The 26,410-nt window shown below is 41.3% G+C and overlaps 1 protein-coding gene across 1 annotated transcript in view; it reads right to left on the bottom strand.

Annotated features, from left to right (window-relative positions):
- Window positions 1-1,119: 1,119 nt before the first annotated feature.
- Window positions 1,120-26,410, bottom strand: part of pawr (PRKC, apoptosis, WT1, regulator) — a 61,609-nt gene continuing 36,318 nt past the window's right edge. Inside the window, exons 3-7 of the mRNA XM_013140207.4 lie at window positions 20,168-20,293; window positions 10,421-10,449; window positions 7,832-7,943; window positions 6,388-6,492; window positions 1,120-2,606 (exon numbers count right to left, since the gene is read on the bottom strand). Coding sequence (XP_012995661.1) covers window positions 2,520-2,606; window positions 6,388-6,492; window positions 7,832-7,943; window positions 10,421-10,449; window positions 20,168-20,293 — 459 coding nt within the window. The 3' untranslated portion in view covers window positions 1,120-2,519. The remainder of the gene's footprint in view (window positions 2,607-6,387; window positions 6,493-7,831; window positions 7,944-10,420; window positions 10,450-20,167; window positions 20,294-26,410) is intronic.

Genomic DNA, 26,410 nt, shown 5'->3' with positions numbered 1-26,410 from the left:
AATACAGTTACATACTCTAATATGTTAAGCGCACTTAGGCCAACTGTTTGATTTAGGCCAACTGTTTGATTTAGCTACCTGACCATCATGGCCGCGTAAGGGCTTATCCGCAATAGCTGTTTAGGGCTTATCCCTCCACCCACCGGTTTTTGGACCATAAATGAGAAATGCTGATGAAGAACGCACAAGGTGCAGCTTTTCCATTTGACATTAGGAGTAGCTTTAGTATGGACCCAAACATTTCTTGGTCAATATATGTTGTGAAATACTATCATTTAATACAATACTTTGAAAAGACATATTGGAACAACATTTATCAAACCAGTTTGTGCACACTGGGTAGCAACCAGGACACCCAAAAATCTCAGAAGATGTATATGGTTTGTTTCAGGGCAATGAAAAAAAAAATCTTTCATTCCACCTCCGATTTACCAAACAGAAATTTACAAAGGTAAAATTTCTGATTATGCAGCCCTCCTGTAATTTCATTAGTGCCTTTAGAGCATTGATGAGTCCTCTTGTAAGGAGCACCAGCAAGAGTAATAATTATATATATTATTTTTGTTAACAAAACTTCCCATCATCAATTTACAACACAAGTTCCCCTAACACATGAGGTGGAGTCTGGACTGGGCTACTAACGCCTGTTTACTAAAAGAAAATAAACCAATTAATGAAAAACAAGACAAAGTAAGAATAAGTATTAACTAGGGGTCTTTTGGGTCTTTCATAAACTAGAGATAAGGAAAGAATCGTTTCAGGCTTCTTAATATGCCTTTCTGAATCCCGCACATTACAACTCTCTATAAAAATGCTAATAGGGATGATCGTGCTGAGGCAACCTGGGGCAGTTCTAGGAAGATGAGACAATTACCTTCACATTAGTCCAGATAGAAAGTCATCCTGTCTCTTCACTCAAGGTGAGGGAGACTAATGACCTGGGTGGCATTGCTTTATTAGTCCAGCTTTGTGGATTCATGATGGAGATGTGGCGTGGCCAGGAATGGGTCCAGTCAGGTCTGTTGTAGCCAACGAACCTCCACCGTCACGTTACATTACCAGCTCAGTGACATGGTATCATCACAGCAAATTAACCTTAATGAACACAAATGAGTCAACTGAGGAGGGAGATAATCAAACTTTTATTAAATGACTTCATCTTCTGTACATGCATAATGTAGAGGGTGGGGAAAGAGATGTGTCTGTCTGTCTGAATGGGTTCTATATCGATATATATATATATATATATATATATATATATATATATATATATATATTATTTGCCAGCCAGTGGGCTATACAAAGTGCACGAAGCAAGAGCCACACATTTGTTTCAGCTCAAAATATGTAGGCCAATTCTCAGAGCCACCCATTGGTGGCAAAGAGATGCATTTGAAAAAGTATATTCCTTCAGTTCAGTTGATTTGGTTACCATACAACAAAATGCACTGCAGTAGCTTACCCTATAAGTCTTGCTCACCATATACAAGAGCAGCTACATCTATCCATATTGCAAACCTAATGACACTGAATGGCTAGAAAGCATAGAATTGATGAAAACAACTTGCTCGCTTTTTATGATTTATAATGGCAATATATATTTTGAATTACTTCAGGTTTATAGTATACTACCTGGATTAAAATGTACCAAGTAAAAATCAGAACAAAATATTAAAACCAACAAGATGAATGGAAAAAGCACCAGGCTTTTTTTTTTTTATCCCCTTGGGGAAATGAAACTAATGGATTTCCAGAAAGACTTGCGTAATATACAAGGCATTATGCCCACTTTGGCTGATGGTAGCAGTGATTTTCCGTCTTGAATTTGGTCTAAATGACACAGGATCCATCGCAATGCCAGTTTTTTGATATGCAGGTGGAGAGAATGTTCTAGTGCCGAGAAGAAGGGTAATATGGCATCTGGGCTGATATTACATTTACATTGTAATGATGAGGACGAACAGAAGCACAGAGAGCTGGTGGGACATTACCTGGACAGTATCATACGTCAAAATGTCAGATCTTTTTGTAGTTCATAAAACAAACACAAATCTCTCATGTACTCTGTGATACACCACATATTGTACATTCAATTTCCTTTTCCTTTTTTAAGGTTTATCAAAAAGAAAAACAATCTACATAGCCTATGTACAATACATTTACATTAAATATACCATCAAAGAACATCATATGAAACAGCATGGGATCTAAACAGAACTAGAGCTCTTGGATGCCTTAGTTTCCCGTAAGAACTGAATAAAGCAACCGGAGGGAAGGTGTTTATGATGAAGACTCTAAACTTATTTTAATCTTTTAAAGTATCTCCACAAAGCAACGATACCAGAAACAACATTGACACAGATAAATGACAAAGGATTAAGGACATACTGCTTCTTGATTTGCCCATAGGGTGTAAGTAGAGGGGCAGTGATAGCACAGGGACAAAGGTCTTGGGGACACTCCTTTGAAGGGGGATGGTTTGTTCTTTTTGGGAATGGGGTTCCACAGCCTGTTGGGTTCTACCTTGTCAGCTGACCCACCACCTTCAGAAGAGTCTTGTTTTCCTGCTTCAGCTGCTCATTCTCATCCTCAATGTCATCAAGGTCCTGCAAAAAAGAAAAAAACACAGATCAAAATGAAACACAAACACAGATCAAAATGGAATACCTGCCCCGGTTCCCTAGGACAAATGAGCTTATCAGTTTGTAGAATGAGGTAAGAGTGTAAGTGGGAGTCAGAATGAAGAGTTCCACCTCCCTAGTCTCCCCTTCAGCCAAATTGCCTTGATGATAACAAATTAAACATTAACAGCTCAATTAGCCTCAAACGAAGGGACGGTTGCTACCACACCATCTCATCAAAGCATTGATCCAGAAGTGGCACTTCTCATTTTTGTCTCTCTCAATCACTGGTGGCAGTGACAGGTGATCGTCAAGATTTAACAAAGCCACACTTGTCAAAAACTTTAAAGGAAAGACTGTCTGGGTGAACCAGGGGAGGTCACAGAACCCCCAGTGTGCTATAGCATGGTGTAGCTACAGAGCAACTCACGCCCAAGACAAAGCGGAAAAACAACTAGTTCCCACTGTTGTATAATTTCAAGTGTAGCTTCCAGCCTGACATATTGCTTAATCGGTTTCATGTAACAACTGACTAATACATGTTTGTCGACAGATAACTGAATACCTAAAATAACTCAAAGTTTAGTATTCCAGCGGCGAAAGAGAGATGCCTGACTAAATCTGTCTGATATCTAAGTTTTTCTGAGATTCAGCTCACTGTGTAGGCTAATTCATCAAATGTAAATCTACATTATTTTAGGATGGAAAGAGAAACTAAATTGTACACACATCCTATCGTCTCTCTTTTAATTTTGTCTGCTTATTCTACTGAAGAATAATATTCTACAATTGTATTAGGCTAAATAATTATTCACAAAGTGAAATTCCAACTATCGTTTCGGACGTTTTTCGATAACCTTTTCATGTCACCTATAAAATTATTATATGCCAATAATCTAGGAAACTAGAGCTATGCATTGGCATTGAAATCAACTTGAAAGCCCCACTACAACCCCTGGGAGAGACCTGCCAAGGGCATCCAGTAAAACATTTCCTGATAATATAACATACATTTCATCGCTGAAATCCAATGAGAATCCATTTGATATATATAATATAGTACTGAAGAAGGGAGCTCTTAGTAAGGACAACTGGCTTCAACTCTAAACATTGTGTGGTGAGTTTTCTGGCAACCCAAGCTGCTTAGACATCACCCAGGTGTCTGCCATTCAGAAGGGAAGAGGAAGCCATCTGCTGGGACGCCCAGACCATTTCCCGGACTTGCCCTCAACGAGATCATTAGCCGACACCATTACTACTATCTAACATCCTCTGATCACCTTTCTCCGCTCGCTCAAGCGAAGACCTGACTCTCTCCATCTTCAGAGGATGCAGCATTCAAAGACTTCACCTCAGCTGGCTGATGTGGCATGATTTAGGACATTTCTATTGAACCACTATAGACATGTAATAGATGATTTGATTATGACTATTATGATTTTAATATTAGCAGCCCCATCGCGTTTTAAGATACTGTATAACTGAAAATGTTTTCAAAGGGTCGTATCAGAGGTCGTATCCACAAAAGGCCGTAGGGTGCAGGAGTGTGACCCTGAAGGTCTCTGCCCCTTAAACAACATAAACCATAGAACACGACTGAATGGGTTACGACACCTGCAACTAACAGAGTATGAAAGGGTGATCAAACACCAATCGGATCAAATTCAGGTACTGGGCTACAGGAGATATAGAAAGACAGGGAGAACATGACAAACCGATGTAACTCCTAGGAAACACCAGCTAATTGTAATTTTCTGCCTATCCGAGATGCGGCTGTACCATATCAAACTGATTGCCTGTGGATAGCTAGGTGGTAATTTAGCAATCGGTTCTATTTAGTCTAGTCCTCTTCTACACTGACCACAGCCGTACAGGACTGCACAGTTCCAGGTTTACTCAGGTGGTGCATGAAGTTACTAAAAATGACACAAGCGTTAAAATAACCCTCAAGACGCAAGTAAGATGTGGGAAGACAGGATTATCTATCAAAAAGGCTGTTACAGGCTATGCTTTTTTTTTCCTTTTTGGGTGTTGTGCACCTATTGTAATAATTATTGTGGGTGACATGCTGTCCTGTCATTGGCTCAAATTAAGATAATCGCATCTATGTATCACTTTACTATAAAGTCTACAAAGAATACTGTACAGTAATAACACATCTATGTATCACTTCACTATAAAGTCTACAAAGAATACTGTACAGTAATAACACATCTATGTATTACTTCACTATAAAGTCTACAAAGAATACTGTACAGTAATAACACATCTATGTATTACTTCACTATAAAGTCTACAGAGCATATCGTACAATAATAGCACATCTATGTATCACTTCACTATAAAGTCATTCCATGTTAGGTTTCTTATTGTATTGTTAAATTTGCGAACTATCCCAAGTCAACTAGCTAACACACAAACTAGCACAGCTAAACATACATGGCTAAAAGATGGATTTTGATTGGTCCTCCCGTATTCATTAAAGCTTTTGATTGGACCACAGATAGAACCTTATAACTCCAATGTGGTATGCCTTTTTGGAGAACTTTTTTCTTTTGTGAATTATGGACACAAAAATTTGTTACAAAAATAAATAACACCACACGGAGGTTAATAAACATTGAAAAATCCAGTATATGTAAATAACTAAATTTTAACAAAAATGCCAGTTGGAACCTTATAATTCTAAGCTCACAAATGGTAGAAACAGCATTTCGATATTGGCATGCATGTATAGCCCAGATATGTCTAGCAAGCTGTAGATTTAAAACATTTGTTAGGTCTTGTGTGATATTTCTGACATTGAGGACTTTCATTTACAGGTGAATTGTCTGTTTTAGGTCATCATTTCTAATGTTATTAAAATTGTTGTACCACCGTGTCTATACTGTATAATTGTGTTATTACTGTACAGTATGCTTTGTAGACTTTATAGTGAAGTGATACATAGATGTGTTATTACTGTAGCGTAAGTTGAAGCATATTAGTTAGCTATATTGTGGTTTGTTAATATTATGTAAAGTTGATGGATAAATTAGATAGCTAGCCCACTAATAATATGTTGTTTGTGTCCATACAGTACACAAAAAAACAATGTCACAATAACAGAATACTAACAATACAAAATATTATAAGAATAAATAATATTGTGATGCTCAGTTGTGTTGATGTATTGTTTTTTATCCCTAATAGTAGACACAGAAACACCAAAAGCTGCAGTGGCAGGAGAAACAGGATTTTCCCCCCTGTAATTCAAATGAAAGACACAGACTTCCAAGACTTTTAGTCTTGTTACAAAAATGATCAATACAAGCAAGTACCGTTTGCTGCAGTGGCCCATACTGTGTTTGGTCAGTGTCCATACAGTATACAGTACACTAAGTGCCATGATTGACACGGACATCAGGGGCTCAAATGTACATTTGAGGTCAGACTCTGTCTCACCAACCATCATCTTGCCAAAGGCAAAGATATATAAAAAAAACACCCAGAGGACAAGAAGAGTGACATCAGGTCAGTGTTTAAGTACATTGCCTGCTACAATGAAAAGTAATAATAGTGATAGTGTTATGTAGAGTAAAAAAAATAAAGACATGCTTAATGTATAAGGTGTTTCAAACTTGATGGTATATATAAATGTTTTAATGATTCAAATATAAATATGATGTGTTATTTCTAAATCTTATGAAAGTATATGTTTTTGACATATAGTGTATGTGTTAGAACCATGTTTTGATATTCAATTGATATTCAATTCAACACTTACTCTGTTCAGCAAGTCAATCTCCTCCTTCAGTTTCCCAATGAGCTCGTCTTTGTCCTGGTGGGCTTTCAGCAACTGGCCGTTCTCCTGCCTCTCCCTGGCCAGCTCCTGAGGAAAAGGGACAAAGAGCTCTGTTAACAGTAGACATGCAGTGTGTTGGCTCTAAGCCAAAGTCTACAATGGGCTTGAGAGGGATTTTTTTTTTTTAAATCACCTAATAAGCAGGGCAGGTCACTTTGGTATGGTTCACAGACAGAGCAAATAAAGAAGGCTAAACCAGGTAGCCATGTTTCAAGATTCTAAAATAAAGGATGGCCAGGAATCTGTCTCCAGCTCAAACTTCTTTTTCATTTTAGGATAAGCATGAACTGGTTCCCATGGAAACCCATATAAGACCATAATGCAGCTTAATATCTATGTGGCAACCATAAATCCATAAATAAATCGTAGATAAAATGTATATTATGAAGGGCTATGGGGGTAGCATAGGTAACTGAAGCTTCAAAGTAATACACATTATCATAAAAAATGACTAACATGGCGCTCAAAGCAATCAAGGACGCTTAAACGTTCTCAACGTATGACGCTATTGCATCTATTAGATTTAAATATCAAGCCAAAGAAGGCTAGTGAAGACTTGCTAAACCTAAAGTGCACCAACTCTACTCTTGAAATGCATGCAAGTTCAAGGCAAGTTCAAACAGTGGTTTTTCTTTGGGCTGCACCAAGTGACATTTAAGAAAAGTGACAGACAAGGAGTGCAGACTGCAGTGTTTCATAAGAACAGGCTGATGGGGATAGAAATCTGCCATTCTCTATTTCTCTTTGTCAGCAGTAAAGGTCATTTTTTGACTGAACACTGGGTTATTGCAACCAGAAATACAGGACCACAACATATCTAATATGAACAGCTAGGCCAGAAACTGGGCAACCGCTTAAACTGTTCAGAGAGGAATCCATCTTTAAAATAAATCCTCAGCATATACCAGATAGATGCTTTAAACCATTTATAGTAGCAGGGCCAAGGGACTAGAAAGACGCATTAAGAGTGCTGCTCAGGTCTTCCTGCCTCTTGGAAAACTCATTGCAGACAGACAACCCTTCAAGAAATGTGAAATGGATAGAAAAATAAATGGCAGAGTAGATGGAAATGATAATAAATACCAATAATACAATGTGTCAATAGGCATAAACCATTTTATAACACAGACTTGGACATAATTGCATTTGTTATACATAGTCACATAAGCTGCTAATAAACACCCAACAGTGACAACAGATTCAGACAACAGGCTTAAATATAGGTGTACTGTAAACAACTGAAGGTGTGATGTCTAACCTACCACAGGCATACTTTCTGGCACTAATCCAGTTCATTTAAATATGGGGGAGGGAACAAGGGCGCACTTCTGGGTGAATGGAAGACCGGGCCGGGTTTTGGATGTACCTTTTCCAGTTCCTCTATCCTCCTCTCCAGTAGTCCGGGAACAGCCACGTTGCCATGGCGGTTGTGGCGGAGTCGACTGTTTCCCCATGCTTCCTCCTCAGAACCCGCAGAGCTACAATACACAAACGTGCACGCGCGCGCACACACACACACACACACACACACGCACACATGCACACACAAACCTCAATCCCTATGACCGCCTCCGATGTCCATGCTTTCAACAGTGTGGTGTTAAGAATGAAACTTACAGTGGGCATGCCCAAAATCCCAACAACACCCACCGGCGGCCAATGCCCACACAGACGCACACTTACCTGTCAGATGTTCAACCACATTCAAAAACATCCCATAATGCACAAAAGGTACTGTAGGGTATGATTCATACCCCGTTGGACGCATAATGCAGCTTTAATGGTGTGAACAGAATAAGTACTTACACCATTCTAGCCCCCTTCTCTTTTTTTTTCTTGCCACTTTCAGGTTGGCATGCATCCACCCCCCGGCCCCCATCCCCACCCCTTTACTCCGTTAGAACATAAAAGCTGTCAGAGTCTCGAAGGTCAAAGAATGGATTCTGAATGAGGCAATTTCAATATGGCTACCTTGAATGCCGAGATGAGTGAATAGTGTCCTGCGTAAATCCACTTCGTGTCATTAGCAAACAAAGTGTCCCTATTCATTGGCCAGTGAAAAGAGGTGCTTCAGGGGGCCTTGGAATTCAGCTAGCATAAGCGTTATCTCCCATGCTCTCTTCTGTGAGAGAACACTCTGGATGGCAGAGTGGGGGGATATTAATATGGAACACATTTCCTAGCGGCTATATTTAAATGATTTCAATCCCTTACGGCTAGGAAGTTCTATCTGTGTAAAGCAATATTCTACGATATTAAGCGTCAAAGATCAGTTTTGTAGTGAATTCCTCATAGCTTGATTAGGTCCATAATTGCCAAGCTCCACCAAAAACATACTGTTCTCAAAATGTGACCTTGTCTAAAAGTGATTACTATCAATTACTACCAAACCCAATCAAAATCAGGTTCAGGTGTGCAGCAGGTTGTTTGGGGTCCAAACATTTTAATAGGAGACAAACCTAGGATTGGACCTGGAATGAAGAACTCCATCCCTGTCTCTTTGCAAGTTCTGTGCACTTCTACGGGTCAAATTCCCTTCCAAAAGACGATGACATTCGCAAAATGGTGATTTATCCGAAGTACCAGAACAAATGCTGCTCATGATCTCGTGGCCAACGTTACATCCCCAGAGACCTATGGTATCACTCATGTTCACATCCGTCTGTCCATAAAAGGCCTTTAACAAAATATAGACAACATGCAGAATGGTCTACCAACAAAGGACGCTTAGCAGAGCCCCAGGGATAAGAGAAGGGCCACCAGGCCTTCTAGTCATAGGCCATCATGAAAGACACATAACGAGCAACAGGCAGAAAACAATGACAGCCAATGAGGACCATAATGACACCGTGGTGAGAGAGGATTGTGTGAATGCATTGGCAGCCTGTTGTATATTTTCATTGCCGTTCACGTAGAGGGGGGGGGTTGCCCACTCCATCAGCCATCTTGTGGCGTCCACCTGGCAGCCTCTCTGCTCCACAACACCGGACCATCCAACTGTGGAGAGGCCAGCCAATCACAGGCGGACATAATTACTGGGCCAGATTGAAAGAGTCAGCTGGCGAACTTGGCCAGGATCACACAGAACTTCACAATTTGATGCTGATTGTCGTATGCAAATGGTGGGGAAAATGGTCCAAAGTAAGATTAGGTAAGGAGTACAGCAAAGCTGAGGTATCAATGTCTTGGGGCATTTATCAGTGTAGCAAGATACGTGCCCCAGTCTAAGGTGCTCTTTTGTAATGCCAAGCTGTCCACCACAGTCTAGGTTTGAGCCTTGACAGTGCCACTGGCTGATGTGTCACAAGGTGCTCCATGGTGCATATTGGCCTTCACCTGGGGTGGGGTGATTTTCTTGTTTTCATCGTGCTCTAACAACTCCCTCAGGCAGGGTCGGATGTCAGCAAAAGCAAACACAGGTGGTTAGTCAAATGAGTCAAGTCTGATAATAATGGCTAGGTGAAGATGTCTCTAAGGAGACACGGCGCAATATTCAACCCTGTGTTGCTGCGTCGAAGGGACAATTGGAAATCACAAAATAGGCAAGAAACTCGTGGTCAAATCTGGGTGAAAACACAAAACCAAAATGAGGACTACTATAATAATCATGTCAAGTAGGCAAATCATGCAAACTTGTAGAACAATAGTCTTAACTAAGTGTACAAAATGTACGAGCCTGTTGTTGGCGCACACAGTCAACTACTAGGGGACACTGGGGAAGTTAAGCTGTGCAGCCTTTTCTGAAATGAAACAGGTACTTTGAGTTCTTCTGAAAAGTGCCGTAAACACAAAGGTCATGATGAAATGTTAAAATCACCTCAAGTACATTCAAGGTCATCTGCATTGTAAATTGCGAAGGGCCTTCTCTCTTCCCGTTTCTTCACTTATCTCCCGAAATACTAGATCAAATACACACCCTCATTCTCAACATGCAATGAAAGAGGCGGTTTCTTACCTCTGGTAGCGGCCAGACCGTGGGGTGTCCTATGGAAACAGACGGAAGACACGTTAAAGGAGAGGATGGGCTGGCCAGGGTCCGTCCGGACAGTGTGTGATAAAACTCGTAATCCAGGTTGGTCAGCAGGAGCGGACATGCTTTATGTTGAGTGCATCAGTAAAATGATGACCTGTAGTGTGTGTTATGAAACTGTCTTGTTGGTGTTTTAAGCCATCAACACTGTGGTTTTTGTGAAGTGTAGTCAAAAATAATGTGCCTGACACAAAGCCCACTATTCCACATTAATCTGACGTGCACACACCCAAACGCGCGCAGGCACGCAGGCATGCAGACACACGCACGTGCGCGCACACACACACAGCAGGGGCACATCATTGTGTGCAACAGAGCCACAAAAATGTAACAGCAGAAAATAATCAGCAATAGCTATTACAGAAAGCCTGCAGGTTGTATATAAACATTCCTGAACCTCTGCTGCTGAACTGATATATAGATAGCTTCCCTAAATCTAATAGCTTATCCATCACCATACAGCCCCTAGTTGTACCATGCAATCTGTTGTTTAACTCCAGGTGCATATATTCATATTTTTTCCCATTACAACACAGTATTTGAGTTAAAGGTCCATACTAATCCCCTACTGTAACATCGGAATTTCAAAAAGAGGTCTGGACCAGAGATCCAGACAGACAATGGATGGAGGGATATCTATTCTCCCTTGGGCCCTGAACAGTGCCACACCGCTGTGATTGAGAATCTCTCTATCAATAGGAGAGTGGGCTTTACAGGATGGCTGTGATGGACCCTAGTCCCTGCCTCCACCAGCCCCTCCGTCTCCCCAACATCCCATCCATCACCCCCTCCCAACACCTCTTCAAGGGCCCCATCCTTGGCACTCCCCGTGGGGCCTGGCCCTGATGGATTTACTCGGCTGTATGGAAGCTATATAGGGTCTATTGAAGTTGGATGAAAGCTTAAAACAAAATGTCTGAGGCAGATAAATCATTCCTTTGTGATAGTGGGCTCTGAGAATGATGAGCTCCTTCACCAGGTGACTCAACAACACTCTGCGCTGTTTGAATTGATTAGCATGCTACTGTGTGCAGAGCACCACAATAGAATGTTAATAAAAGAATACAGAGCTGAAGGCTGGAACCATGGTGTGTCCTTAAGGAGATTTTCTAACTTCATTCAAGTAAAAAAGGATTAGGGCAAACTGTGATGGCTAACGTCACCGTCTATGACGTCAGGATGTTAGCTACAGCAGCACAGTAATGGAGGAATTTGTGGCAACAGACATCCACGTGGTTAGAGTATCTGACCAGTCAACGCAAGGTTGCTGGATTGAATCCCTTAGCCAAAGCGAACAATCCGTCGTTCAGTTCTTGAGGTAGACAATTCCACTTATTTGCTCCTCTAACTTGATCTGGATGAGAGCTTCTGCTAAATAACTCAAATAATGAATAAGAATAATCTAGTGTGATAGAGCTAAACCGTGTATTTCTCTCACTGGGACAAACAGCAGAATTCAAGAGCAGTGGAGTTGTTAGGCCTGGGCATCTTTTTGGAATAGCCCTGGATCATTTGATCCAATTCCCAAAATTAAAGATGAAGATGTCTGCAGACTTTAATCTCTTTCTGTGTACAGCTTTGAAACAGAATCAAGAATAGAGTTTCTATTGAAACCGTTGTTCAAAAGTGTATTTAAACAAACTAATCCAGAGAGCATTTTTATTAGGGGTCAATTGTTTTGAGCGGTTACAAAGTAATTAAAAATAAAAGCCATTTACTCATTTGACAACATTATGATAAAGAGAGGGAATTGCTACATTCAATTAACTTTACATATGTACAGTCTTCACAGATTTGGTAAACATTTTATGACATAAAGCACTACCTTTCTTTACATTCATCCTTTACATTCATCAGTCTTATAAAATGTCTGGATATTGCCTTTTGCTTTAGTATAGAGAAGAAAGAACCAAACTGTAACCTGGTAACATTTCCCTACAAACTGTATGAGAAGAAAATAAACAAGACTATGGGTGTGGTAGTTGCTTTTTCAAGCAGTACCATCAATGACACGAAAACATATTGTTGCTGCATTTTTCAACAGAAACAAAAAAGCTTAGAAAACTAAACATTTCATTGGTGAAGTGCAGATCCCACACTTCCTGTCCTTTTTATGTAGGATTTCACCCTAGCAACTCTTCTCTATGAATTGGTATGCTGTTAAATAATAAATAGGTCAATGATTCCTTTCAATGCGTATCAAAATATTAAATATAAGGTGACTGTGTACAGCTCTGCAGTGTCCCTTTCACATAGAGTTTCAAATATGAATCCCAGTGTTGTAAAGTATCACCCAAATGTGTTCAATATCTAAACCAGATACACTGAATAGACAGACTGTGGCCCAGATTCAGACGGCGATCAATAAAGGTGGGTGTCTAGTAATTAAATGAAACATCTAACATCTAAGGTAACTAATGCATTTGAGTCTTCTCCTGAGTCCTAAGTCTCCCAGAGCATGGTTGTCAAACTCACTCCCTGGTTCTTGATTAGTTAAGAACTCCCTTACACCTAGTTGTCTAGGTCTTAATTGGGCACCGATTGAAAAGGGAAAAATAAAAAGCAGACACTGGGTCCTCTGTGGACTGAGGTTGACACCTTCGCCATAGACACTTGGAGTAAAGCGCAATCAATACTGCCAACATTTCCACCAGCCCTTTTAGAGGCTAAGGTTGAATTCTCACCATGTCGCCACCCAACAATCCTTCTTGCACAACCTGAAGTGTTTGGATTCCGAAAGATATGGGAAGAGGGTTTGTTTTTGGATAGGATATGCCAATTATAGTAGCTTCTTTGGTCTGTTATTTACACACTAAAATGTTAAATTTCTTTGTCATCTGTCCATGAGAGAATCTAAATGGCATTTCATAAGTTTGTCTCATTCTGGATGAAATGGTCAGAGATTCCTACCCAATCACATTATTAACCAATGAGTTCTGAGAAAGACATCAACAAAATCCAGAAATGTATACATTTATGTCCTATTTGATTAAACTATCTTGCAATTTGTGTTTCTCCACCACCATCAGTTCACAAACAACAACTGTCTGAAATGTAACTTGATTAAGCCCATAAACCCACTGGACAGTTGATCATGAAAGAGGGAAAACACATTATATGCCCTATTTGTTTGGTACTCTCCAATGTTTCTCCAGTTGACACTGCTGTCTTTAGATAAATAGTCTGGCACATACGTGTTGAACATGTAGATGGCTCCAAACAGTGAATAGCCCGTTTGGCAAGTTGCCCTGCTAGTTGTTCCTTCCAGTGCACAGAGTGTGCTGCCAAACTCGGGCGGCACCAGTCAAGTTCTCCTCATTGATGATGGCTCTCAACCATGGTACTGTCCCACTGCCCAACCCTACTGCCCGCTCATACTCACTGGGCAGAGAGTGGCCGCAATGACAGGATTATACTCAGACCGCTCTGCCACTTGGGACCGTCCAATACACTTTCAAAGGAAAACCAGTGGTAGAGAACACAAGACACAAGACGAAAGATGTCTGAAGGGTTTACCGAATATATTAAAATCATTATTAATGTTATTATTGTGAATCGTTTTCTTTAAATTAGATTACAGCTTTATTATTTTTACCAAATCAATCATGTAAAAATAAATACATATTTTTTTTTTCATTCCAGGCAAAGATGCATTTTTAATGACATTATGCTTCAAGATTAACATTTTTGGAACTACATTAATTACACTACTACTCTATGTTTTTACATATCAAAACATCTTCAATAGTTCACCTTATTGACATAAAATAGAATTCATAGCGTAATTCTGTGGAGCGGATATACAATACTAATATAACAAGCAACAATAATACTTGTGCATTTTGTGGACATATATTTATATATCGATAATATAAAGTCAGATCTCAAGCTTGGTGGACATTACAAATGTTTGGTTTTATACACACACAATTAAGAGAACAGTAGTTGACAACTACAGCTCCCACGTTCAGCAAAAACTTATTCCAGAATAAAAATTACTCTTAAGGCTACAGAAAACAAGGGTGACATGAACTACCGTACAGGCGGTAAATGTGACTGTCTGCCCTCTCACTGAGCTGTGCGCTACTCAGGAGGACTCCACATAAAACCAAGGGAGTCAAGGACTGAGTCCCATCTCTTTAAAGACGTATGTGGGAGAGCACCGCCGCTTCTGAATGGTCTGCTTGACACTGAGAAAAAAAACTAAAACCTGTGTTTCCAGATATTCTCCCAGTTTGCCTTCGTCACATTAACGGTGCTCTGCGCGGTGACTTGCCTCCGAATGTGCCGCCTTGCGTACCAGGCTGTGAGTCGCTGAGACAAGGTTAATGCAATTCAAGTGAGGATACTTCACAGTGCTGCATTTGGGTCTGCGCGACTCTATTTATCATGCTTGAGCTCCGCTGACAGCTTGAATAACACCCTCTGATGCGGCCCTAAGAGCCACTATTACAGGGAACCTACCGGCTTGACAGCGGCGCATCGTAAACAACACGGTGAATGAGTTGTGTTCATGTTACGTTTTCAGCTCTTATAGACAGGTGCATGAGAGACACAAGGGATTTGAATTGGGATTGTAATAATAGGAAACAAACTTACTGTGTGTGTGTGTGTGTGTGTGTGTGTGTGTGTGTCTGTCTGTCTGTCTGCCGGTGTGTCTGTCTGCCTATTGGTGGCCAAGTTTCTGTTGGTCTGTCAATGCATGGCCAAATATATCATTTATACCAATGTTTCTTGCTAAGGAATTTAAAAAGGAATTTATGGGTGTGGGCAATCTGACAGCCTTTGTGCTCTTGACAGCCCATTAAAATTTCAGACGACCCAGAAGGCATTCCTAATAAAAGTTCAACAATAGGCCTGCTTTTGCATTTCTGCATGGTGCAGATGCCTGGAATTCCTCATCTCTCTCTCCCAGCAAAGCGGATAAAGATCACTATCTGTTACTCGGGAGAAACTCAGTCAAGCCGTACAATATTTGCATTATTCTTTGTTTGACACCTCAAAGTAGGAGTGCACAAATTCAGCCAATCACCTGCATTTGCGAGCAGGGGTCGTGTAAAGGACACATTCATCCAGGTGCCTGACATAGACTTGTAATCTTTAGTCAACAATAATGACACACTACAAATATTGTCTCAAGGCTATTTAACCACATTTCTGAATTAGACATATCGAGTCTGAGAGGGAAGGAGCATGTGCCTGTCTTACAGACAAGATCCTCAAGCTTTGATGGATGGAAAGTGTGAAAATAATACATGAATGAGTGTTGTGAAGATTCTGGCTGCCATTGCAACGGGGTATAAGTGTGTTTATGTCTCAAGGAAGGTACACATACCACATGACAGACAGACACAGTATTTGCATCCCAAATTGCTCCGCACTTTAGCCCAAGAACCACATTAAAAGCAGATGAGCCAGTGGAATGTTCCATACAGTTCTCCAAGATTAGAGAAAGTGTTTTCCTTGTACAGCTCACATACCACAGAAGTAGGACCTGATAACCAGGTCCACATGGAGGCCCGAAAAGGAAGAGAGGGCCTCTCTGTGACCAGGGCACCACTGAAACCACTCTTAGACTAAAAATACGACAGAGGACCATGAATATAGGCAAGGAGAAAAGACTGGTAACGCATGTATGTGCGCATTTTTGTGCATGTGTGTATTATTTTGGTGGGTGTTCATGATGCTTTCTATGATGCTGTGTTTTCTGGGGGTGTCGGTAGGTGGACAGCAGGAGAGGGGGATTTTGAGAAGGAACAGAGTCAGAGGGTGTATGACATAGCGATGCTGTCATTACAGGACATTCTGTTTGCACATACAATGAGATGCTGTGCTCAATGCTACACTGCCATCATCCACTGTCATCTTCATGACAGGTTGTGATGGGAAGGAACACACTGTTCCACAGAGACAAAACATAGTGGGCCATACCCAGAACATTTCCGAGCTCAAGGCTGAGTTTAAGCACCAGCCAGTTAAAATAGTTGAGGGAGCGTCATTTTTGTTTTTGTTGCATAAGCTTGCACATTTGGTCAAATGTTAACATCCAATTAAAATCACTGACGTACTGAGGGGCGTTCCAACACTTGTTCATGCATTTAAAGATTTCACTAAAAGTAACAAAACAGTGTTTTCAAAGACTTCAAATTATTCACCCAATCTCGTTACCTATAACTCCCAAAATATGTTTTATGATCTGACCTACCTATATATTGACCCAAATTGAAGTGATTATCTCATTAAACGAGAGGAGAGCCCACTGCACTGGCTAATGTCAGCAACTACCCAGAACTGTGCTAGAACTGTGCTTGTGTGAGCAGGTTTACTTGAGGCTGAATTAGCATTCGCAGCTGTAAATTAGCAACTAGCTACAGTAACGAGGTGTTTAAAGCCATTGGCTGAGTCATGTAGTGCTTTAAATTCAAGCTAGTTGGATAGCGATCTGGCTGGTTGAATAGCGATTTGTAAGAGTAAATTAATATTAACTATTTGGCTTTTAGTTCTTATAAAAGTATGTCAGATATTACATGGTAGGGAGCAGGCTATCTGTATTGTGTTAATGACATCACACCCCTCAAAAACATTTCCATTACTTCGGAAATCTAATTGGTTCTACATAAAAACTCAAAAAATAGAATAGTAACTTTGTAGTGGGAACTGTTTGTGTGTACACTAATCACAATATGTCTTTGTTTATACTACCGTCACTAGGAAATAAAAGTCTACATGCTTATTCATTTAATAGTGAGTTATTTATCCCTAGGGAATAATGTGTGTTTAAAGTAAGTTAAGGTTTCTGCCCACAAAACATTTAAAGTGTCAGTCAGGTCTTAGTTCAGACATCTTGAAGCCATTGCAGTAGTGAAGAGGGCTGACAGTTTACCTTTGGGGCTACTGTAAAGCAAAGGACAACATGGCAACCACTTGTCTCTGTGATAAATGGGACAGAATCAAAGCCACTTTCGGGATGTGGTATTTACCGATGTCAGTCTGACAACTCTCTGTAAATGCTCTAGTGTTATCTGTCTGCTCTAGTGTTATCTGTCTTTCTCCATCACCAACCCAGTCCAAGAAACCCAACCCTGACAGTGAATGTTGTGGAATTGTGGCTGAAATGCATTTTGGGAGACACGTGGTGGTTAGATTTGTTTTTTGGTTTCATTATTTATCATACTTTTTTTTTGCAAAATCACACAAGGGTCAGTTTTCACCGGCAGGCTGCCAGTTTCCAAACCGTCATAGCAGTTAGGTGAGTGGAGCGCCTATTTTCAATTGCAAAAACATGGAAAATTTAATAACCCAACCGTATAGCTCAGTTAGTAGAGCCTAGCGGTTGCAATGCCAGATATTGTGGGTGCGATTTCCACGGGGGACCACTTCGGAAATACGTCAGCTAGATGAATAAAAATGTTAAATGTGCTGAATGTTATATAGCACCCACAGAAATCCTATCTGGAATGGAAGGTTTATAATCATCCAGTATATAATACAGGGATGAAATTGTAATGTTATTTTATTCCAACTGAATTTAACAGCATTCACTGTTGTCTTTGTTAAACATGTTGTCAATGACGTTCCTTCCTGTCTCTGCACAGCCAGATGAAGTGACAGCTCTTCAACTGCACACTCATTCACTGAACATTAATGAAGGGAATGTAATAGAAAAGTATGTAGCAACACTTTCTATGGAGACACTGATAACAATATGCATGATAGCATGTAGCAGTGGAGGCTCCTCAGATGATGACTATGCTCCTCAGTAAAAAAATATTATACTGTAGTGTTTGTTAGATAAAACTTCAGTGCATATATTCATGTCACAATACAGTATACCTGATTAAAAAGTGTTTTGCCACAATAGTAAGTCTCAACAGCTCCCTCTAGGGTAAAACCATGGTGTAGCTTGGTGATGTTGCCCAAACAGAATACTTTGGAGACCCATGGGTCTGCTTCGTTCTATAGATTTACACAGTAATGATGACCTGTCAGATCAGTTACAGTATGAACACTAAGCTAAAGGTATCTAGCTACTAGGAAAAGTTAGCTTGATGAGCAGCCAGCTAGCTACATTCGGTTTAGATAAGGGACTTATCAGCTAGTTAACTTCCGTTTAGCTAACTACTATCTTCATGTAATAACTGAAAAATAAAAACACAATCCCCAAATGCATTTGTAAGTCGTCTGCAACGCCCCTTTTAGTTCACAGGTCTTTCCTCTCCAAGAACTTTAAGTAGCTCTGTGAATTGTATGTAATAACTCATACACAACTAAACAAAGTTTTAGACAGTGATGTGACTATACACATTGCTTGGACTAACACTTTCTGTTTTCTCCAACTGTGTTGAATTGTATTCCTTCTGTCCTCATTGTTACGCACCATCCAAACATGATAAGCCTACGGCTCCTCCGTAGATTAATCGGCCTTATCCCATCTCCCATTTGGACCTCTGGTGTGATCCCTCCAACACTGTGAGCATTCCTCTCATTTGTCTATACATGATAGCACAACATTATCACTTATCTGCCTGCTGTTTAGTCTAACTGCACATTCCTACACACTGCTACTCCCAAGAGGAACTGGCCTTGTCCCATCCCTGTGAATCTTTACAATAGTTGCCTTAATAAAAGGCTACGTCGTCTGTGTATTTTGTGCCTACATGTGAGTCTCTGGTTCCCCTCAGTTTTTGAAGTCACCAGCCGTCACATGTGCGTTGTGATAGTTGCACATACCGTAATGAGAACTTTATTGAGCTAAACACTATGCAGACATGGTTCTGAGTGATTGTGCACTCAAATCGGATTGGTCTTATTGAATGAGTAGGATATCTAATAAAGCAGACGCCTGAGAGCCTGGGACTCCACTGTTCCCAAACCGCACGGTCCATATCAAAAGCAAATAATGTAGATTAGTTCCAGATATGGCTATGAAGTGTGTTTTTAGGAAGGCTTGCTAAAAACACAGGTTCCAAACGAACCTTTGATAAATGTCAGCACTTATCCCTGTGGACCTTGGGGCTAAGCAGATCTAAGATGTATTGTGGCGTGTTGTGTTTATCTGAAACGCAGATCTCCAGATGTGTTTCAGTATGATTCTTGTAAACACACTCAGACATCACAAGTGGATTCATTTGTATTGTGTGGGGAATTGCAAGGTATTGTACACCGAACAAAATTATAAATGCAACACTTTTGTTTTTGCCCCCATTTATCATGAGCTGAACTCAAAGATCTAAGTGGTTCTCTATGTACACAAAAGGCCTATTTCTCTTAAATACTGTCCACAAATCTGTCAAATGTGTTAGTGAGCACTTCTCCTTTGTAATTTAGTGCATAATTTTGGCACGGGCAAGCATGTTCATAAAATCAGAGCACTGAATTGTTAAGAACCCTGTGTAGTAATATCTCTCTGGCCAACAGTGCCTCTGTTTGGTGATTCAGTGGTATCCATACATCGCATAATTAAATTGTGCTCAGGGGAGGGCAATACTAATCCAGCCATCCAGCCACATAACTAGTGAAACAAAATATCTTACAGGTTGATGTGACTGGAGCACAGAGTGGCTCCTAGAATAGTCAAATGGTCAGGCAAACTCCAGGTCTGAGATATTAATCTAAGGGGTGACAGTACAGTATGTGAACCTGGATAAGACAGAGGGACATTTTGGTGCTCACTTGTAGTAAGTGGGTAGCAATCCCTGGGTCAGAGGTCATGGCTTCGTTTTGTTCGGTGTTAAGTTGGGTCTCCTCCTTCTGGCCCTCCTTCTCCCCGCCGTCGTCGTCATCCAGCTCGTCCAGACTCTGTGAAACAGAGAGGGTCGTTTTAATGTACCTCATTCATCAAATAATGCGTGAACACATACGACAACGCCTGAATGGCCTTCTGGAGCGGCCAAATCGTGTAAAAAGAACACAACACACAACTAGCATGCTAACCCAATGTACATCTACTGTTAAAGAAAGATCCAGCAGGATGAACAGAGAAGGATAAAAGGACAGGAGGAAAGAGATGGACACGGGTGGTGGGGTCATGTTGGGACTGAGATACTGCCAGTGATGTTGATGCGCAGTGACAGCCAGGGTAATTCCGACTGGAACCTCCGGCGGAACATGGCCCCGGTTTCCTTAATCCTCTCAAGTCATGATCACAATTATATCCTTGAGCTGTGACACAACCAAGGACCAAACAGGCAACCGGAAGACGGCCCTTAAGATGGGGTCCTTACACTGCTGCTGAGAAGGCTTACAGTCAGAGTGGCTCTTTTGACCTGCGGAATGTCAGCGAAAACATCTGGAGTTCTCATGTTGCGATGGCTAGCTGTTAATCAGCGCACGGTGAGAGATTAGTAAATGTTTCTTGGAAATGTTAGTGAGGCCTCACTGCTTTCAGCTGTAACGTAAACTGTGTATAATTTATGACTTCCTACAGTGTCTCACAAAAGTGAGTACACACCTCCCATTTTTGTAAATATTTGAGTATATCATTTCATGTGACAACACTGAAGAAATGACACTTTGCTACAATGTAAAGTAGTGAGTGTACAGCTTGTATAACAGTGTACATTTTCTGTCCCCTCAAAATAACACAACACACAGCCATTCATGTCTAAACCGCTGGCAACAAAAGTGAGTACACCCCTAAGAGAAAATTTCCAAATTGGGCCCAATTAGCCATTTTCCCTCCCCAGTGTCATGTGACTTGTTAGTGTTATAAGGTCTCAGGTGTGAATGGGGAGCAGGTGAGTTAAATTTGGTGTCATCGCTCTCACACTCCCTCATACTGGTCACTGGAAGTTCAACATGGCACCTCACGGCAAAGAAATCTCTGAGGGTCTGAAAAAAAGAATTGTTGCTCTACATAAAGATGGCCTAGGCTATAAGAAGATTGCCAAGACCCTGAAACTGAGCTGCAGCATGGTGGCCAAGACCATAAAGTGGTTTAACAGGACAGGTTCCACTCAGAACAGGCCTCACCATGGTCGACCAAAGAAGTTGAGTGCACGTGCTCAGCGTCATATCCAGAGGTTGTCTTTGGGAAATAGACGTGGGGGTTCAGCCTGTCAGTTCTCAGACCATACGCCGCACACTGCATCAAATTGGCCTGCATGGCTGTCATCCCAGAAGGAAGCCTCTTCTAAAGATGATGCACAAGAAAGACCGCAAACAGTTTGCTGAATACAAGCAGACTAAGGACATGGATTACTGCAACCATGTCCTGTGGTCTGATGAGACCAAAATAAACTTATTTGGTTCAGATGGTGTCAAGTGTGTGTGGCGGTAACCAGGTGAGGAGTACAAAGACAAGTGTGTCTTGCCTACAGTCAAGCATGGTGGTGGGATTGTCATGGTCTGGGGCTGCATGAGTGCTGCCGGCACTGGAGAGCTAGAGTTCATTGAGGGAACCATGAATGCCAACATGTACTGTGACATACTGAAGCAGAGCATGATCCCCTCCCTTCGGAGACTGGGCCGCAGGGCAGAATTCCAACATGATAACAACCCCAAACACACCTCCAAGACGATCACTGCCTTGCTAAAGAAGATGAGGTTAAAGGTGATGGACTGGCCAAGCATGTCTCCAGACCTAAGGAAGAGGACTCCAGTGGCAACCTGTGAAACTCTGGTGAACTCCATGCCCAGAAGGGTTAAGGCAGTGCTGGAAAATGATGGTGGCCACACAAGATATAGATACTTGGGGCCCAATTTGGAAATTTTCACTTTTGGGGTATACTCACTTTTGTTGCCAGCGGTTTTGACATTAATGGCTGTGTGTTGTGTTATTTTGAGGGGACAGCAAATTGACACTGTTATACAAGCTCTACACTCACTACTTCACATTGTAGCAAAGTGTCATTTCTTCAGTGTTGTCACATGAAAAGATATACTCAGATAATTACAAAAATGTGAGGGGTGTACTCACTTCTGTGAGTTACTGTATTTAAGTGACTGTGTTTATGTTAAGAAGCGCAAATACACAAATCAAAGACAACAGGAGGATAAAGAGTTTGGCATCTAACTTCAGATGTGTCATCTATAATGACAGATGGCCTTTTTAGATGATTGAAGAGAAAGATTTTTTTAACACTTTATTGGATGATTAATAGCTGTAAGTCTTGCCCAATTAAAACCTATTCCCCCCATTTTACACTACAGAAATCTATTAAAATAATAAACATCCACTTCCACATTGCTTAGAGCATTCGTTTTTGGAATCAGTTAGATTTCTTTAAACAAACACGGCACCAGATAAACTCAGACATTTCCTCACAACAGAAAACCCCAGGGGCTCCTATGATCTACGGTCATCACGCTAACTTGGAATGCAGCGCGTCGAGAGTGGCTCGAGCAGGTGACTTATACAAGTTTACACAACAAAGTAACCTAGCAGTGCAAGCCTTCTTCGATACTTTCGTGAAATCATATCATAGTCTAAATAGGTCCAGAGAACGGAGCCAGCCTCCCGCTGGCACAGAACACAAACCAGTCTTTCCTGTTTCACGCTGTAAGACCAACAAAAGGTACTTGCCGAATGAACAGGCCCTTGGATGGTAAAAATACCCTTACAAGGCTAAAAAAGAATGTAGTCATTTCCAAAGGTCTTTCCTGCCAAACCGTTTTATCAGAACATCTGGGGAAAAGCCAACTCCTTTCTCGGCTCCAGCTCAGACCGAGGGTTATTCCAGTGGTGTCCTTGTCCGTTTCATGACACACTGACACAAGCAGACACAAAGACACACCAGTGCAGTCTGTGCCCCGGCGGACTAGGCCAGCAACCACACACGCTCTGCGCTTAGCCATCCAACCCCCGCAATGGACAGCCCGGTGCCCTTTCATTCACCATGCACAGCTGTGCTCCGGAGAAGGAGAGGTCAAAAACCTCCACCTAGCAGTGCTGCGAGGATAACAGCAAGCAGACGGGAATACAGAGTCAAACAGAAGTCAGCCTATATAAACAGGGTGTTTGATGACTACCAATGTTGCTATGTGCAGATTTTTGAGTAGTGGGAAGTCAAACTCTGGATTTGGGCCTGGAATTGAGTTTATTTTGGATAATCGTGCTGGCTGTTATACCCGCTATTACTTCAAATCGCTATGTATTTGTCTTATTCCAAATAAAGCAGCAATTGGGATCCGGGCTCATCCTTTTAAGGGATGTTTTACCCACCAAAGTAATCAGTGTTTTTACAACCAATCCACTCACCTACCACTTGGCAACTGGAGTCAGACTGGCTTAAGCCATTTGATCTGTATATTCTCAATCATGGGAGTCAAGCCGGAGCTTAATCAGGTCTGCGTCAGCAGAACTATGCACATCTTGGTCCAGCACACACTCTCACATTACCCATTCTAAATATGTGGGATTACGGGATTCTGTATATCTTTAATGTTGAACATTAACTTAAAATTAAGAATATGTATGTCACATTGTCCAGAGAGCTCCATTTAAAATTATTGTTATCTGCTAGAAAGATACAGATCACTGCCACACACACATAAACAAACATTCGCCTCAACCAGGGACAGCTGTCACCTTCTGAAACCAGGACGTGGGCACTTAAGGTTGCCCTGGGACACAGCAAGTAGATTTCCCTCCATTAACCGTGTCAGATAAAGTGGATCGCTGATGACACGTGCCAGACGAGAGCGGAAGTGAAGAAGTGAGTTTTGAAAAGAAGCAGCCGAGTCCCAACATTCCTTCCCCTTCCTGTTTACAATGTAAGGGATCTCGCCTGACGTAAACATGAGGTCTCTGAAATCATTCAACACGTTACACAGGAACCCAAAATTGCTTAATACAAGAGTTCATGATAGGAAGAATTACATTTTAAAGACATACATAGTTTGTAGCAATTGAAGGATGTGCCAAGTGGCAATAGCATGTGACTTGTGAAAACACCTCTAATGGCTACAACACGGGTCCCTTGTAGCTCACTTGGGAAGAGCATGGTGTGTGCAATACTCGGATCATGGATTATGGTCTGCTTAGGGACCATTTCTGAGAATTGTTTTAAGTTGCTATAGATCAGAGCACCTGCAAAATGTATGAAATATTCTTGAGGCATTTTTGTTCCTTCTGAGGAGATCCCACGCGATATATTTAAATGATTTGATCTTTAGGATATTTTTTGCCTGGACTTTGTTATTGTATCGCAATCAATTGCAGGCCAACTCTGGAAGCCGATACAAATGAAAATGCTATCCACAGTGTATCTGACTCTAGGGAGAAAGATAAAGGGCCTCAAGGCCAAATATCCTGAACTATCCCTTTAAAATGCTACATCTGGACGTGACTGTCACCGTCCATCAGGATTGTGTGTGCTAGGCGAAATGTGCTCCCTAATCTATCATTCTAATGCTTTAGCCACGATAGGAGGAATTTGCAGCATGTCTACATTGGAGTAGACAAATTCCTCCACCTACCTGAAAAGACATTTCACTCCCTCAAATACCAATGCTTGTGTAATGAAGGGGAAAATACATCCTTTGTAACTGTCACAGTGAAAAGGATCACATATCTTGAGCTGGATAATACTGCATGGAAATAAAAAGTGAAACTGTTTGGTATAAGCGTTATGGAGCCTAATATCTCAGAGGACCTCGCAGAAACATCCAAGCTAACAGCCAGCGCTTACTTGTCAACGTGCCAAAGGCCTGTCCATTTACTCCTCAGATGGATTACTAAACAAGCAAATGGCACCTCTGTCTGATGGCCTCTTCATCCCACTGATGGCTGCTGCAAACTTATTAAAGATTGAGCAGAGAGGAGCACTGATGAAAAGGAGAAGAGAGATGGCACAGAAGGGAATTCAGTTAATTATCAGTGTCAGTCGTTTAGGCTCAGATCAGCTACGACCTGGCTTAGGAACACAACACAGATCTCTCTGGAGGGACTGGGGGAACATAAACATCCACTATGAGGTTTAGGCGGATAAGTGGCATTGCCTTTGTGGTTTAGAGAACAGGAATGCCAGCTAAGGCCTTGCTTCTCACATTTCATCTGGCATGGTCAAAAGTATAGTCCTGTTACCGTTTCAATGTATTATGATACTAATTTAAATACTTAGAAATGGGACAGGCTAGGTAAATGCTGTATGACTGACTCAAAGGGAAATGTAACATACAAGGATTCCGGCGCATTTAAGACCCACAATGCCTCCTGGCGGCAGCAAGAGTACTAGCGAATAAAAGTCTCAGGGAGGCTGTGGTGTTCAGTGCCCAGCTCCAGACAGGCTGGCATTCCAAGACACACCAGCCTCATACGCTGCTCAGTTGGCTTTATGTCAGACAGATGGAGGTGCTGATCAACTATCTGGCCGCCGCAGTCAGCTCCATCTCTCCCAAACTCTGACAGTACCATATATTAGCCCAGTCAGTCCAAGATAGTTTGTTTTATTATTAACTTCACATTTTCAAATTCCAATGCAACTTATTTTTAACGGGTTCCGTTTGGGACTTGAAGTTGAAATGTACAAGCCACTCTCCCTTCAGGGCTGCAGTGACCCATTTCTTAGGACCGACTGACCCATGTTCGACTGCGTTTCACATGGAAACCTTCACCACATCGACCTTCAACGATCAGCAAAAAGATACGCAACTGCAGTGGCTCTCTCCGCATCCCAGGCTTCGTATTCTCATGGTGGAGGAACAAACCTAGCACAATGCTCCGTAACCGTAATCGAAAATGAACATTAAACTGAGTCTCGTGTCCAAATATTTTTATTTGATCATAAACATTTCAGCAATAGCATTTACAAGCATGCTTAAACTCCATGAGACCTATATCCACATGGAATGACAGTAAAAAAAAAAAAAAAACATGCCATTAAAAAAGGCTATAAAACACTATATTTTCACAACGGTCGTCAATCATGAGACAGTGTGATGGCATCAGCTATCATCTCCTCTGCTGCAGTCAGA

The sequence above is a fragment of the Esox lucius genome, chromosome 23, assembly GCF_011004845.1.
Source record: "Esox lucius isolate fEsoLuc1 chromosome 23, fEsoLuc1.pri, whole genome shotgun sequence".
NCBI classification, from domain to species: domain Eukaryota; kingdom Metazoa; phylum Chordata; class Actinopteri; order Esociformes; family Esocidae; genus Esox; species Esox lucius.
This window is presented reverse-complemented; position numbering and strand designations above follow the sequence as displayed.